Source organism: Sminthopsis crassicaudata, chromosome 5 (assembly GCF_048593235.1).
Source record: "Sminthopsis crassicaudata isolate SCR6 chromosome 5, ASM4859323v1, whole genome shotgun sequence".
Classification (NCBI taxonomy): domain Eukaryota; kingdom Metazoa; phylum Chordata; class Mammalia; order Dasyuromorphia; family Dasyuridae; genus Sminthopsis; species Sminthopsis crassicaudata.
The window spans coordinates 268,677,011-268,694,422 of record NC_133621.1 but is presented as its reverse complement, the minus strand read 5'-3'; the positions used below and the strand labels follow the sequence as shown (position 1 = coordinate 268,694,422).

The 17,412-nt window shown below is 33.7% G+C and overlaps 1 protein-coding gene across 3 annotated transcripts in view; it reads right to left on the bottom strand.

The window, feature by feature from the left end:
* Nucleotides 1-17,412, bottom strand: part of LOC141544616 (uncharacterized) — a 109,960-nt gene that overhangs the window by 32,311 nt on the left and 60,237 nt on the right. For all 3 annotated transcript variants that reach the window (XM_074271010.1, XM_074271008.1, XM_074271009.1), the window contains exons 8-9: nt 10,684-10,821; nt 9,557-9,684 (exon numbers count right to left, since the gene is read on the bottom strand). In XM_074271010.1, coding sequence (XP_074127111.1) covers nt 9,557-9,684; nt 10,684-10,821 — 266 coding nt within the window. The remainder of the gene's footprint in view (nt 1-9,556; nt 9,685-10,683; nt 10,822-17,412) is intronic.

Below are 17,412 nucleotides of genomic sequence, written 5' to 3'. Positions count from 1 at the left end.
GCATTGAAACCCCAAATGAAAACGTCAAGTAATAACGTGGCTAAATTTCAGAACTGTCAGACTTAGGAAAAAATGTTACAAGCAGCCAGAGAAAAAAAAAAAAAAAAAAAAAAAAAAAAAAAAAAAAAAAACAATACCAAGGAGCGACAATATAGGATAACTCAGAATCTAGCAGCTTCCACATTAAAGGATCAAAGGGCCTGGAATCTCAGCTTCTGAAAGTCAAAAAGACTTGGAATGCAGCCAAGAATAAACTACCCAGCTAAGCTGCACATTTTCTTCCAGGGAAGAAGATAGACATTCAATGAAACAAGTGAATTCCATTTATTCCTAATGAAAAAATAAATAAATAAATAGAGCTAAACAAAAAATTTAACCTCCCAATAGGAGAACCATAAAAGATAAAAAGAACTCTTGTTTTTTGTTATAGGCATACATAAAGAGCATTTGTATAATTTGGTTTTACTGTTATAATATTTAAAAAATTGTAAAATAAAAGTGGAAAGGGGATTTTATCAGAAAAGGGAAAAGGGGAGATAAAAAGAGGGAAATTACATCACACAAAGAGGCAAAGGAAACCTATTATATCTGAGGGAATTAAGGGAGAGGGAGGTACATCGTACTCTCATCAGATTTGGCTCAAAGAGAAAATATTAGACATATTTGGTTTACAGAGAAACTTCTCTCACCCCATTGAAATGTGGGAGATGAAAAGGGAGAAGGAAAGGAGTAAACTAAATAGAAGGGAATACAGAAAAAAAAATAAGACAAAATTAAAGGAAAGGAGGAGGGACTGAAAGGGGATGGGAGGGATTCTAAAAAGGGAGAGCGGCATGAGGCAAGTGGTGCCCTAAGTTTAATACTGGGGACATGGGTAAAGAGGGAAAGGAAAACGAAAGTATAATCTGGGGATAATAAGATGGCAGAAAATACAGAATTAGTACTTTTAACTGTAAATGTGAATGTGATGAATTCTCCCATAAAGTGGAGTCTGATGCACACTGCATCAAAAGCCAGAATCCTTCAATATATGGTTTGCAGGAAACACATTTAAAGCAGGGTAATACATACAGAGTCAAGGTAAAAGGCTGTAGGAGAATCTATTCATTATGCTTCAGGTGAATTCAGAATAGCAGGGCTAGCCATTTTCAGATCAAGAAAAGCAAAATATTATCTAATTAAAAGAAATAAGGAAGGAAAGTACATCTTGCAAAAGAGTAGCATAGACAATGAAGCAGTATCAATACTAAACATATATGCACCAAGTAGTGAATATATATTGTGCATATATGGTGCGCCAAGATCTCCTAAAGGAGAAGTTGAAAGAGTTGGAAGAAAAAATACACAGCAAACTATAATAGTTGGAGAACTCAACCTTGCACTTTCAGAATTAGATAAATCAAACCACAAAACAAATAAGAAAGAAGTTAAAGAGGTAAATATTGGTAATATTGGAAAAGTTAGATATGACAGATCTTTTGAAAAAACTGAATAGAGACAGGAAGGAGTATACTTTCTTCTCAGCAGTTCATGGAACTTCTACAAAAATTGACCATATATTGGGACATAAAGACCTCAAAATTAAATGCAGAAAGTTAGAAATAGTAAATTCATTCTTTTTAGATCACAATGAAAAAACTACATTCAACAAAAAGCTAGGGCTAAACAAAAAAGTAATTGGAAACTAAATAATCTCATCCTAAGGAATGAATGGGTCAAATCATAGACACAATAATTTCACTCAAGAGAATGACGACAATGAGACAACATACCAAAATTTGTGGGATGCAGCCACAGTGGTAATAAGGGAAAATTTTATATCTCTAGAGGCTTACTTGAATAAAATAGAGAAAGAAGATCAATGAATTGGGTTTACTACTTAAAAAGTTAGAAAAAGAGCAAATTAACCCTCCCATCAAATATTAACTTGGAATACTAAAATGAAAATGAAAATAAAATTGAATATAAAAAAACTTTTAAATTAATAAATAAAACTTGAGAGTTTGTTTTATGAAAAAAAACGATAAAATTGATAAACCTTTGGTAAATTTGATTAGAAAAAGGAAAGAAAGTGGGGCAGAGCCAAGATGGCACAGAAGATACACATGCATTTCTAAGCTCCCTTTTACCATCAATACCAACTAGTGAAATCAGCTTCAAAAATAATGCTGGACTGATAAAAACCACAAGGATTAGAAGCACAACTTACCAGAAAAAGAGAATCTGGAATTTTAACAGAAAAGGTCGGTTCTAAGAGGAGGAAAAAAAGCACCGGCACAGACAGGGTTGGACTAAGGGCTAGCACATTGAGTCAAATGGGCTGGGGAGAACTCTGGGATCAGAGAAGCCACTGAGATAGAGGAATCTGGCATAGGCTGATAGCTCCACTCTGCTTGTAAAATGGCACATAAGAAGAGAAATCAAAGCCACTTTAAAGTAAAAATCCAGAAAATATAATCACCCCAAACCAGAAGTTACCTAACACTAATCTCATTATGGTGTGCAGCCCCCTTCTGCTGTCCGGGGCTTTTCCTTAGGGCAGTTAAGAATGTGAACAGCAGGGGACACAGCCTGGGGCAGGCTGTGATCCTCATAGTGTGGGGCTCAGCCTGAGGTAGTGGAATTCTCACAGTAGTGAAACTTCAGCAGCAGTGGAACTCCCACAGCAGCAGAACCCCTGCAACAGCAAGTGTGCTTTCTGAGCAGAGATGTCCAGTTTAAGAGCAGGGGCTTTTTGTGTCAGCTGGTAATATTTACGGCCCTATGGGAGGCTTTGCCTGGGGTTTGTGACGCTTTTACTGTTCAGCCTCTAGTCTCAGGGCAGTTGCTAGGTGACATAGTGTGGGTCCTTCAATGGGCACTCCTTGCTGCAGCCCTGCTAACCACCTCTGAGTCATTTCTGTTGGGAGGAAGAGAACTCTCTCCCAGAGTTCTCTCTTAGCCCAGTCAAAGGATTGCTGCATCCTATCAACTGTCTGGGAGAAAGCTGGTAAATTTCATACAAAAGAGCAGACCCCCACAGAGTTTTAAGAATGAGTAAGAAACTGAAGAGAATGATTGACACATTCTATACTGAGAAAGAGCTGGTATCCAACCCCAAGGAAGCTAACAGCAAACACTCTCCAGATAACAGCCTAAAAGGGAATGATACATGCCCGTCAACACATAATCCTCTCCTAGAAGAGACTGTTCAAAAGTTAAGAGATTTTGAAGAAAAATGGGGAAAGGAAAGAGAAGCTATGATAGAGAATAACAACGTCCTGAAATTTGAGTTGGAAAAAAATACAGAATTCACAGGAGGTGCAGGGAAACAAAATTTTGTGAATTAGAAAAGATTAACAAAAAACAGGAAAGTAAGATTTCTGAATTGGAGAAGATAAAAAAAATCCTTAAAAAGTAGTGTTTGTGATGTGGAAAAAGAAAATAACTCACTAAAAAAATAGTGAAATGAAAAAAAATTCAACTGAGCAAAATAATTCATTTAAAAGCTCAATTGGACCCATACAAAAAGAACTAAAAATTTGAAGGAAAATGACTCATTAAAAATCAGAACTGAACAAATAGAAATGAATGATTCATTGAGAAATCAAGAATCAGTCAAACAAAACAAAACAAAACAAAAAAATAAATAAATGAAAAGCTGGAGAATAACATCAAATATTTACTGGGAAAATCTATAGACTTGGAAAATAGATCTAGGAGAGATAATCTGAGGATCATTGGACTTACTGAAAATTATGATGAAAAAAAAGAGCCCAGATTCTATTTTACAGGAAATCATCAACGAGAATTGTCCAGAGATAATAGGAACAGAAGGGAAAATAGGCGATGAAAGAATTCCTCGAACATCTTCTGAAAAAGACCCTAAAAAAAGAACATTGTGGCTAAGCTGCCAAACTACCAAACTAAGGAAAAAATATTGCAAGTAGCCAGGAAAAAAAAAAAAATTCATATCAAGATTCCACAATAAGGATCACTCAAGACCTGGGTGCCTCCACATTAAAGGATCGTAGGGCCTAGAACCTGATATTCTGAAAGTCAAAAGAACTAGTATTGCAACCAATAATAAACTATCCAACTAAGTTTAGCATTTTCTTCCATGGAAGAAGATGGACATTTAATGAAACAGAGGAATTCCATTTGTTTCTAAGGAAAAAAAAAAAAAAAAAAAAAACAGATTTAAACAAAAAATTTGATCTACATCCACAAGTCTCAAGAGAAGCAAAAAAAAAAAAGGTAAAAAGCACTCTTGAGAACTGTATCTCTGTTGTGGATACAAAGTCCACATGGATAATTTAATTTTACTGATATAACATGAAAAAGAAGTAGTAAAGGGAAGGAGATAGTATCATAAAATGGGAAAGGAAAGATAAAAAGAAGGAATCTAAATCCCAGGAGGAGGCATAGAAAATTTACCACATCTGAGGGAACTTAGAGAGGGGGAGAAATATTGTATAAATCTTACTCTCATCAGAGTAGGCTCAAAGAGTAAATAATTGACATATTTGTTTTTCACAGAATTCTCTCTCACCTCATTAAAAGTGCGGAGAGGAAAAAGGAAAAGAAAAAGAGGAATAAGGGAAGGGTACAAGAAAGGAGAAGGGACTTAAAAAGAGGGGGGAGGGATACTTAAAAGGGAGGGCTATGCATCACAAGTGGGGTCCATAAATTCAATACTGGGTAAAGGTTTCAGGGGGACAAGGGGGAAAAAAAAGCATAATCAGGGAATAATATGATGGCAGGAAATACAGAATTAGTAATTTTAACTCTAAATGTGAATGGCATGAACTCTCCCATTAAACTGAGGCAGATAGCAGACTGGATCAAATGTCAGAACCCTATAATATGTTGTTTACAGGAAACACATTTAAAGGAGGGAGATACATACAGAGTAAAGGTAAAAGGTTGGAAAAGAATCTATTATGTTTCAGGTGAAGCCAAAAAAGCAGGGCTAGCCATCCTTATCTCAGATCAAGCAAAAGCAGAAATTGATCCAATTAAAAGAGATAAGGAAGGAAACCATATCCTGCTAAAAGGTAGCATAGATAATGAAACGATATCAATACTAAACATATATGCACCAAATGGTATGCCATCTGACTTCCTAAAGGAGAAGTTAAGAGAGTTGCAAAAAAAATTAAACAGCAAATCTATAATAGTGAGAGACCTTAACCTTGCACTCTCAGAATTAGATAAATCAAACCATAAAAAAAATAAGAAAGGAATTAAAGAGGTAAATGGAACATTAGAAAAACTAGGTATGATAGATCTTTGGAGAAAACTGAATGGTGATAGAAAGGAGTATACTTTTTTCTCAGCAGTTCATGGAACCAATACAAAAATTGACCATATATTGGGACGTAAAAATCTCAAAATTTAATGCAGGAAGGCAGAAATAGTAAATGCCTTCATCTCAGATCACAATGCAATAAAAACTACATTCAACAAGAAGTTAGGGGCAAATAGACCAAAAAGTAATTTGAAACTAAATAATCTCATCTTAAAAATGACTAGGTAAAACAGCAAATGATAGAAAAAAATAATAATTTCACACAAGATAATGACAATGATGAGACATCATACCAAAATTTGTGGGATGCAGCAAAAGAGGTGATAAGGGGAAATGCCATGTCTTTAGAGGCTTACTTGAATAAAAGAGAGAAAGAGAAGATCAATAAATTGGGCCTGCAACTTGAAAAGCTAGAAAAGGACCAAAATAAACCCCCCAACCAAACACTAAACTTGAAATTCTAAAATTAAAAGGAGAAATCAATAATATTGAAAGTAGTGGGCAGGTAGGTGGCCCAGTGGATAGAGCACCAGCCTTGAATTCAGGAGGACCTGAGTTTAAATCTGGCCTCAGACATTTAACATTTCCTAGCTGTGTGACCCTGGGCCAGTCACTTAACCCCAGCCTCAGGAAAAAAAATAAGAAAAAAAACAAAAAAATGAAAAAAAAATCTATTGAATTAATAAATAAAACTAAGAGTTGGTTTTATGAAAAAGCTAATAAAATAGATAGACCTTTGGTAAATCTGATTAGAAAAAGGAAAGGGAAAACTTAAATTGTTAGTCTTACAAATGAAAAGAGGGATCTTTCCACCAATGAAGAGGAAATTAGAGAAATAATAAGGAGTTACTTTCCCCAACTTTAAATGGATGACTACCTCCAAAAATATAGGCTTCCTAGATTAAGAGAAGGAGGAGGTAAACTGCTTAAATAGTCCCAACCAAAAACTAAACTTGAAATTCTAAAATTAAAAGGAGAAATCAATAATATTGAAAATAGTGGGCAGCTAGGTGGCCCAGTGGATAGAGCACCAGCCTTGAGTTCAAATCTGGCCTCAGACATTTGACACTTCCTAGCTGTGTGACCCTGGATAAGTCACTGAACCCCAGCCTCAGTAAAAAAATAAAGAAAGAAAAAAAAAAAAAGAAAGAAAAAAACCCCTTTTAATTGATAAATAAAACTAAGAGTTGGTTTTATGAAAAAGCTAATAAAATAGATAAAACTTTGTTAAATCTGATTAGAAAAAGGAAAGGGAAAACAAATTGTTCGTCTTAAAAATGAAAAGGGGGATTTTTCCACCAACGAAGAGGAAATTAGAGAAATAATAAGGAGTTACTTTGCCCAATTTTAAATGGATGACTACCTCCAATAATATAGGCTTCCTAGATTAACAGAGGAGGAGGTAAACTGCTTAAATAGTCCCATTTAAGAAAAAAGAAATAGAACAAGCTATTACTCAACTCCCCAAGAAAAAATCCCCAGGACCAGATGGGTTTACATGTGAATTCTACCAAACATTTAAAAAACAAGTAGCCCCAATGTTATATAAATTATTTGAAAAAATAGAGGATGAAGGAGTCCTACCAAACTCTTTATATGACACAGACATGTCACTGATGATACTAAACGAGGTAGGTTGAAAACTGAGAAAGAAAACTATAGACCAATCTCCTTAATGAATATTGATGCTAAAATCTTAAATAAGATATTAGCAAAAAGACTTCAGAAAATCATCCCCAGAATAATACACTATGATCAAGTAGGATTTATACAAGGAATGGAATGCAGGGCTGGTTTAATATTAGGAAAACTATTAGGAAAACTATTAGTATAATTGACCATATTAATAATCAAATTTTAAAAAAGCTTATGATCATCTCAATAGATGCAAAAAAAAGCATTTGATAAAATATAACATCCATTCCTACTACAAACACTTGAGAGAATAGGAATAAATGGACTATTCCTTAAAATAGCCATGAGCCTATACTTAAGACCATCAGTAAGCATACTAGGTAATGGAGATAAACTGGAACCTTTCCTAGTAAGATCAGGAGTGAAAAAGGTTGCCCACTATCACCATTACTATTCAATATTGTATTAGAAATGCTAGCCACGGCAATAAGATTCAAGAAAGAGATTAAAGGAATAAGAGTAGGTAATGAAGAAATCAAACTATCACTCTTTGCAGATGGTTTGATGGTATAGTTAGAGAACCCAAGAGATTCTAATAAAAAGTTATTGGAATTCACAACTTTAGCAAATTTGCTGAATACAAAATAAATCCACATAATTTTCCAGCATTTTTATACACCACCAACAAAATGCAACAGCAAGAGATACAAAGAGAAATTCCATTCCAAACAACTGTCAAGACTATAAAATATTTGGGAATCCATCTACCAAAGAAAAGTCAGGAATTATATGAGCAAAATTACGAAACACTTGCCACAAAAATAAAGTCAGATTTAAATAATTGGAAAGACATTAAGTGCTCTTGGATAGACCGAGCGAATGTAATAAAGATGACAATGCTCCCCAAACTAATCTATTTATTTAGTGCTATACCAATCAGACTCCCAAGAAACTATTTTAATGACCTAGAAAAAATAACAACAGAAATTATATGGAACAATAAGAGGTCGAGAATTTCAAGGGAAGTAATGAAAAAAAAATTAAATGAAGTTGGTCTAGCTGTACCTGATCTAGAACTATATTATAAAACAACAGTCATTAAAACCATTTGGTATTGGCTAAGAAATAGACTAGTCGATCAGGGGAAAAGATTGGGTACACAGGACAAAATAGGGTACAACTATAGAAATCTAGATTTTGACAAACCCAAAGACACCAACATTTGGGATAAGAATTCATTATTTGAAAAAAAAAAAAAAAACTGTTGGGAATACTGGAAATTAGTATGGCAAAAATTAGATATGGACCCACACTTAACACCATATACCAAGATAAGACCAAAATGGGTCCATGATTTAGGCATAAAGAATGAGATCATAAACAGATTAGAGGAACTGGGGATAGTCTACCTTTCAGACCTGTGGAGGACAAAGAAATTTATGACCAAAGGAGAACTAGAGATCATTATTGATCACAAAATAGAAGATTTTGATTACATCAAATTAAAAAGCATTTGTACAAACAAAACTAATGCAAACAAGATTAGAAGGGAAGTAACAAATTGGGAAAATATATGGAGGGCTGTGAAAAGCAAGTGGTGTTCACAAGTTTAATACTGGGTAGGGGGGTAAGAGGGAAGGAAAGGTTAAAAACATAAGCAGAGGTTAACAGGATGGCAAGCAATATAGAATTAGTCATTCTAACCATAAATGTGAATGGGGTAAACTCCCTTGTAAAGAGGAATCAGTGAGTAGACTAGATTAAAAGTCAGAATCCTACTATAAGTTGTTTACAGGAAATACACCTGAAACAGGGTAATGCATTCAAACTAAAAGTAAAGGAATCTACGATGCTTCAGGTAAAGCCAAAAAAGCAGGGGTAGCCATCATCATCTCAGATCAAGTAAAAACAAAAATTGATTGAATTAAAAGAGATAAGGAAGGGCATTATATCCTGCTAAAGGGCAGCATCAATAATGAAGCCGTATCAATATTAAACATATACTCACCCAGTGGTGCAGCATCTAAATTCTTAAAAGAGAAAATAAGGGAGCTGAAAGAAGAAATAGACAGCAAAACTATAATAGTGGGAGATCTCAACCTTGCACTCTCAGAATTAGATAAACCAAACCATAAAATAAATAAGAAAGAAGCCAAACAGGTAAATAGAATACTAGAAAAGTTTGATATGATAGATCTTTGGCGAATTTCATTCAATTTATATTAAATCATAAGAAATGGTATCATTTATTTACCCCACATTTAAGCGTAAAAACATTATATTATCAAATGTAATATTTAATGTTTTAAGTGTTAAAGAGTTTTCACTTTTGGTTAAGTTATTTGGTTATTTTGGTTTAACATATGTAGAATAATTTGGTTAAACATTTATAAAATAATTTGGAAGTCAGAAAATTGATAGTGTAGCCTAACATTTATTGGGGAGATAAAGCAGATAAAAGTGACACAAACATTGCTTTGTAGTTTCAGGGTAGTAGACCTACAATTTGGTAATTAATTCATTAACCAAAGATAAAAAAGTTTCTATTATTTTAAAATAGAGAATGTATGAATTTTAAGATAGCGCTTATTTTTTAATTAACTATTTATTTGGGTTTATCAGTAGTTCTACCTTTTTTGTACAGGAATGGTACACTGAAAGCAAATCCAAAACCAGAAGGTTGCTCTGAACAGCTGATTTGGGATGTAGAGGGCTTATTACAGTCTTTCTGATTTTCAATTTGTTGATAATAAGTAAGTCTAAAAAAAAAGTAAACAAAATAAGTCTGAATCACCCAAATAAAATAATATATGCAACAAATCTTTATGTATCTCAAATATTAGACACTTTTAATATTTTTATTGTTTTAATAAAGTCTTTAATAAAGCAATACTAATCATTCAACTGAGATGTAATACATTTGTCTTCAGAGTCACAGTACTATAGAATTGTAGGCTTAAAACTGAAAAGGCTTATTAAGGGCATTAAGGGTAATCTTTTTATCAGTTAAATAACTAAATCCCAGAAAGGATACAGTTGTCCAGACAAGTTGTCCACACACAGTGAGAGGGATGATCTTTCCCCAGGACTTCTGACACCAAATTGAGCATATTTACCCCTACAAACTGCCTGTGAATACTTAATGTTGGCCATTAACATATAGGATTCTTTTTCATTAGCACTCACATGAAGATATCCAAGATATAATGTGATTTTCCCTAAACCTTAACTTTAGGTCTCTTACAAGTGAGAGATGTCTGCAAGACATTAAAAAAGAAATAAACAACAACAAAACCCACTGCCTCTATCAATGTACACAATTATTATTATATTATATAATTTGTGAAGATCAAATACGAAAATGTATGTAAAACATTGGAAAATCTTAAAAACACTATTAAAATGGCAGTTATTATCATTATTACTTCTGAAAATTCTGATATCAGACTTGTGTGGTTCTAGCTCATATCTTTTTTGCCCGTGTTGTACTCAACTTCGATAATTTGAGTTGGTCATTTGCTCAATTTCTTCTTAGGATCCTTAAGTATGAAACAGAGGTCTATCCTCAAGAGGTTGCCTGTTTGCCCAGGGCTATTCTGAACATGTGGCAGTTGGAAGAGCTGGAATTTTCCAGGGACTTTGCCAGACAGTTGTTACATTATGCAAGTATAAAAACCATATTCACTTTCGATTTTATGGAGGAAAAATTCTTTTAGATGCAGTTACATAAAGACATTTAGAATTATGTTAGCACTTACAGAGGATAATCATATTGCTGAGCATACTGCTCAGCTGTCCATCCATACACATCTTGGATAGTGGGATCAGCATTATGGTGGAGAAGCAGAGTGACCAAATCTGATGATTCCTGAGTGACAGCAATCATAAGGGCCGTTCTAGAATAACAAAGAAACAAATCATTTTTAAAACTTTAAACTAATCACATTTAATCATGTTTCTAGATATACTTCAATAAGAAGATATCTCATATCATTTAGTCTTAATACACATATGCAACATGAACATATAGTGATGGAGAGGAGTATTTTGATTACTCAAGTGCAGCATTAGAAATGACAATGAAAACCAGACAGAAAGATGGAAAAGAGAACTTTTTTGTCCCCTTCCAATTTTAGTAGGGATTGTGAAATTAATCATAATTTAAAAAAATAGAGATTGTGTCAATGTTCCTTGGGTGACAAAATTAAGGCAATTCAGTTTGTTTACTGGCCTGAAAAGTAAAGTGGAAGCTCTTTGAAAGGGGTAGCTAGATGGCACAATGGATAGAAACCCAGCCCTGAAGTTAGGAGGACCTGAGTTCAAATTTGGGCTCAGACACTTAACATTTCCTAGCTGTGACACCCTGGGCAAGTCAGTAGCACCAGTTGCCTCAGACAAAAAAACAAACAAACAAACAAACAAACAAAAACAATTAGAAACAATCTTATCAATTCCATTAAATTCTTACTCCAGTGCCCTATCATAATGTAGAAGTGACAATTGGTTGTCTAAAGCAAAATCAGATGAAGCTCTTTTATGTCTTAACTTTCTGAAAGTCTTTGAACATGAATACAGCAATGAACTTTCTTGTTTAGGGGAACACTTATGTAAATTTAGAAGAATTAATTGCCAGAAAGAGAGCACCAATTGATTTGGAGAAAGATCATTAACTCACAAAGTCAACTTATTAAAATTCTTAAGGAGCTGAACAAGTGGAAAGAATATCTATGTTGATGAAAACACAAATGTTTTCTGAAATACTTCTGAAGTACTGAGCTTATTGTATGCTGGATGATATATGGGTTTTTGATAAGCTAGTACTGATGAAAGATAGTACTATCCCTTGACTACTTAGTCATAAATGACAAAACAGCTTGATTCTGTTAAAGGTTCAGTTAGTGCAAGAAAAATCCTCACTGATGAAATCATAGATTTAAAAAGAAAAACTATTTATTTTGAAATATTAATAAGCTCTTTCTAGCAGATAGAAATATTAATTCTCTTTTTTCTCTGATCCTAACTCTCTAATATCAGATCTAAGAAAGGAGGAAAAAGTATGTTTGGATGGGAATTAAAAGATAATGAGAGATATTGAAACTGATGGAATCATAAACTTTAGTATTAGTAGTTAATATTATCATATGTCTAAAAAGGTGTGTTTTGTTTTGTTTTTTATTTTTATTAACATTGTGTTCAGCAGTCAAGATCGGGAAGTAAATAATAAATCATTTTGAGTCTTCCACATTAATCTCCAAACAACATAAAAGTGCTCCCCAATGAAACTTCTATAATAGCAGAACCATCAAAAGGATGGAGTGAAACTATCTGTGAGTTTAAGAATCTTGGAAGATTGGCAGGAAAGATCTCCCTAGAATAAATGGGAAATGCAGTCCAGAACAAGAAGCATCTCAGGAAACTTACATCAGGTTCCACCTCAGCAAACCAGCAGTAGATTCTGAGTGTCAGCTCAGAGAATTAGGCAAAAGCTAACACCAGCACCTCCCATGTACCTCCATGTTGGCATGGCCAGGGGAACAGGCAAACTTCAGCTCCGAGTTTTTAGGATAGCTCCCTGGTAAACAAGAAACCCCCAGGGGCCAGAACTCATGTGTTTCAGTGTAGCCCTAGGAAAAGAGGTCAATTTCAAACCTAGAGGTACTTAAGCACACAGGCAGCCACAAGTGGTTAAACTGCTACTTGCTTCAGTGTATCTCTGGAAAAGTGCAGAAAAAGCCTTAGAAGAAGGCAGGCACAAACACTCGGACATTGGCTCAGTATAAGCCTCCAGCAGTGTCAGCTACTCTACCCCACCCCATCCCTAAAGAAAAAGAGAAAGTGGTTTCAGGCCCAGAAAGGACTTTTAGGAGAGCTCAAAAAATAGCTTAAAAATCATATAATTCAAGGGCAAAAAAATAAGAACTTTTCATTGGCATTTTGCCCATAGATATTTTCACATAGTTGCCCTCATCTATTCTGTCACCATAATAACTTTCTATGGTCAGATCTCTTTTGCTCATCCTTTAGCACTGCTGGAGGCCCTCAGGGTCTTACAGCCTGCTTGGTACTAAATTGAGCTGTTAGTGATAGTGTTTGGCATGTATTGAGGCCCTTGAGGAGCTTCTGCATTCACCCCCAATACGACAAAGGACAGGGTAATCCAATCACTGGCAGGTACCTGTTTGCTTAGGTGCCTGAAGGTTAGAGTTTACTTCTTTATCTGGGGCTACACTGAAAGGAGGTCTGGCCTCTGGAGCTTGCCTGTTTTCAAGGACCTAGACTGAAGCATGTGACCCTTGTCAGAGGTAGTCTCCCTGTTCCCCTGACTATACTGGGATATTTTGGGGATCCAATGTTGGCATTTGCTTACTCCACCATACTGGTTCTCAGTTTCTACATATGGTTCCTGAGGTGGGGCTTCCTACTGGCTTGCTTCCTGACTTGCATTGTGCTCCCCTTTTGCCTCACACATTTCCTGCTAATTTTTCAAGATTTTTGGGCTCACAATTTATTTCTCCCAGTATTTTTGATGATTCTTCTCTGCCCCGATTTGGTGTGGAAACTATTTTATGTTTGTTTTTTGGTGAATATGAGAGTGCTACACTGATTTCCTGCTTAGTTTTCTAGCTCTACTCCCAGAAGTCATTCAAAAATATTAAATGCATTCTTTTCAGATCTTAATGCAATAAGATAAAATTCATCAAAGGGCAGTGGGAAAAACAGTTAAATCATTAATAAAAAACTAAATAATCTAATCCTAAATTTAAAAACAAAATTTCAGAATCAATGCTAAATCAAGCCTCTTAATAGAATCTGGAGTGACAGAATCCACAAACTTTCATAGTATAATCATTTTCCAACTTAAGATACTTTGCAAGGATTTCAGGAAAGGTCTGGCTCAATTGGATGGGGAGATGTATATGTATACATATACATTTATATATGTATATATATATATAGATAGATAGATAGATAGATAGATATAGATATAGATAGATAGATAGATAGATAGATAGATAGATATGTATACACACACATACATGCAAATTAATAGCAATGATCTGCAATGACCAGTGTAAATGCCTTTCTTATTCTGAGTAGTACAATGATCCATATCTACTCTGAAGGACTTAGGATAAGAAATTGACCTCTCTTTTTCTCTCTCTCTCTTTCCCTCCAATCCTGCTTTTCTTTCTCTCCCTTTAAGTTTTATTTTTCTTTGAAGAAAAAACAAAAAGGATTTCATTATGATCTTATGCAAAAAGGCATGTTCATCAGTAGGAGTACTAACTTTACTTTTCTTAAAGATTGTTCTTGTTATTGTTGCTGTTGTTTGGGTGTTTTTGTTTGTTTTTACAATAAGAGAGTTCTATGTTTTCTTTCTCATCTATGGAAATGTTTTGCATAACTTCACATATAGTTTCTTAATAGGAACTGTGTGTAGGGACAAAGGAGAGAATGTGGAACTCACATTTTTGTTTTGTTTTACTTTTTATTTAATTTTATTTATTTTTAATTTTTTTAAATACATGTATATTTTCAATATTCAACATGCAAAATATTGTGTTCCAAATTTTTTCTCCTTCCATTTCCCTCACCCATCCCCAGTTAGCAAGTAATTCAATATATTAAACATGTGCAATTCTTCAATACACATTTTCACAATTATTATGCTGCATAAGAAAACCAGGTCAAAAGGGGGGAAAAAAGAAAGAAAGAAAACAAAAAGGAAGCAAAGAGAAACAACATCAAAAGTGAAATACTATGTTGTGATTCCCACTGAGATCCCATAGTCCTCTCTCTGGGGTGCAAATGGCTCTCTTCATCATGAGACCACTGGAACTGGCCTGAATCACCTTGCTGTTGAAAAGAGCCATTTCTGTCAGAAATGATCATTGTATAATCTTATTGTTGCTGCATACAATGTTCTTAGTTTTCCTCACTTCACTTAGCATCAGTTTATGTAAGTCTCTCAAGACCACTCTGAAATCATCCTGCTGATTATTCCTGATAGAATAATATTATTCCAAAAATGTAATATGCCATAACTTGTTCAGCCACTCTCCAACTGATGGACATCCACTCAGTATCCACTTCATTGCCACTACAAAAAGGGCTGCTACAAACATTTTTGCCAACATAAGTCCTTTTTCCTTTTTTATGATATCTTGGGGATACAGGCCCAATAGGGACATTGCTTGTTTAAAGGGACATTGTTTCAACATTGTTTCATATTGCTCTTCAGAATGGTTGGATCAGTTTACTTCACCAACATACCCTCCAATATTTATCATTATCTTTTCCTGTCATCCTAGTCAATCTGGGAGGTATGTAGTTGTATCTCAGAGTTGTTTTAATTTGCATTCCTCTGACCAATAATGAATTAAAGTATCTTTTCAAGTGACTAGAAATGGTTTGGATTTCTTCATCTGAAATTGTTCATATCCTTTAACCATTTGTCAATTGGATAATGGTTTGTATTCTTATTAATTTTTATTTGAATTAATTCTCTCTCTATATTTAGAAATTAGGCCTTTATCAGAGCCCTTGGAAGTAATTTTTCTCAGGTTACTGCTTTCCTTCTTATCTTTATTGGTTTTGCTTGTACAGATTTTTTTTGTGTGTGCAGAAAATTTTTAAATCACATTAATTTAAAATTAAATTATCCATTTTGTATTCCAGAATGTACTCTAGTTCTTCTTTGGCAACAAATTCTTTCCTTCCTCACTGAACTGAGATTATTCTTCTAATTTGCTTATAGTAACACTCTTTATGTCTAAATCATTATTCCATTCAACTTTTTCTTGGTATAAGGTATTAGGTTAGGATCAATCATTTTTCATTTTTTTTACGATTTCTTTGGAATGCAGGTAAGTAGAGACACTGCTGGTTCAAAGGGTATGCACAGTTTGATAACCCTTTGGGCATAGTTCCATATTGCTCTCCAGAATGGTTGGGTCAGTTCACAACTCCATCAGTAATATAATATTGTCTCAGTTTTCCCACATTCCATCTAACATTCATCATTATCTTTTCTTGTCATTTTAACCAATCTGAGAATTCTGTAATGGTACCTCAGAGTTGTCCTAATTTGCATTTCTCAGACCAATAATGATTTAGAACATTTTTTCACATGACTAGAAATGATTTTAATTTCATCATCTGAAAATTGTCTGTTTATATGCTTTAGCTACTAATCATTTGGCGAATGGCATGTCTTTTCTATAAATTTGGAACTCAAAACTTGTAAAAAGAAATGAAAAGGTTTAAATGTAACTGACAATAAGAATAAATAAATTTTCAAAAAGCGATTATAGGAACTTATTACCAGAATTATACAAAATGGTTACATAGCATTTATACCAGGAATAGAGAGCTGTCTGAATATCAGAAAAAACTAACAGCATAATTGACTATATCAATAACAAAACTAACAGAAATCATATAATTATCTCAATATATTCAGACAAAAGCATTCAACAAAATATAATATTAATTCATATTAAACAACAACAACAAGAGGATGTAGTAATAAATCAAATTTTCCTAAAAATGATAAATACCATCTATCTAAAACCATATTCAAGCATTATATGCAATGGGAATAATATGGTAGAAACATTTCCAGTAAACTCAGGAGTGAAATGAGGTTGTCTCTTATCCCCACTACTATTTAATATTGTATTAGAAATGTTAGCTTTAACAATAAGAGGGGGAAAAAGAAATGACAGGAATAGAGTTGGTAATGAGAAAACAAAACTATCATTATTTGCAGATGATATGGCATGTTTAGTTAATCAACTAAAAATACTAAAAAAGAATTAACTTTAGTAAAGCTGGATACAAAATAAATGCCCGTAAAAGAGAATGATATAAATGGGATGACATACCAAAATTTATGAAATGTAACCAAAACAGCATTAAATAAAGGTAAAATTTACTTCTCTAAATTCTTATATCAGTGAAATAGAAATAGAACAGATCAATGAATTGGGCCAGAAACTAAAAAAAAAAAAAAAAAAAACCTAGTAAGAGAGCAAATTTAAAAATCACTAATTCAGTACCAAATGGAAATCCTCAAAATCAAATCTGAGATTCAAGAGATTTAACTTATTAAAAAAATGTAGTGGAAGTATTAAGCTAATAAATCCAATAGCTGCTTTTATGAAAAATCATTGAGATACATCATTAATTAATTAGATTTTTTTAAAGAGTGTTGAAAACCAAATTCCAGTATCAAAAAATATGAAATTATCACTAATGAAGAAATTAAAGCAATTATTGGCAAATATTTTGCCCAATTATGTGCTAATAAATATGAGGAAATCAATGAATATTTAGGAAATCATAAATTACCCAAGTTAAGTGAACCGGAAATAGAATGCCTAATTAAATAACTGCATCTTAGAAAAAGAAATTGAGCAAGCCATTATTGAACTCCTTAAGGAAAAAAAATCCCCAGTGCCCGATGGGTTCACTTGGGAATTCTA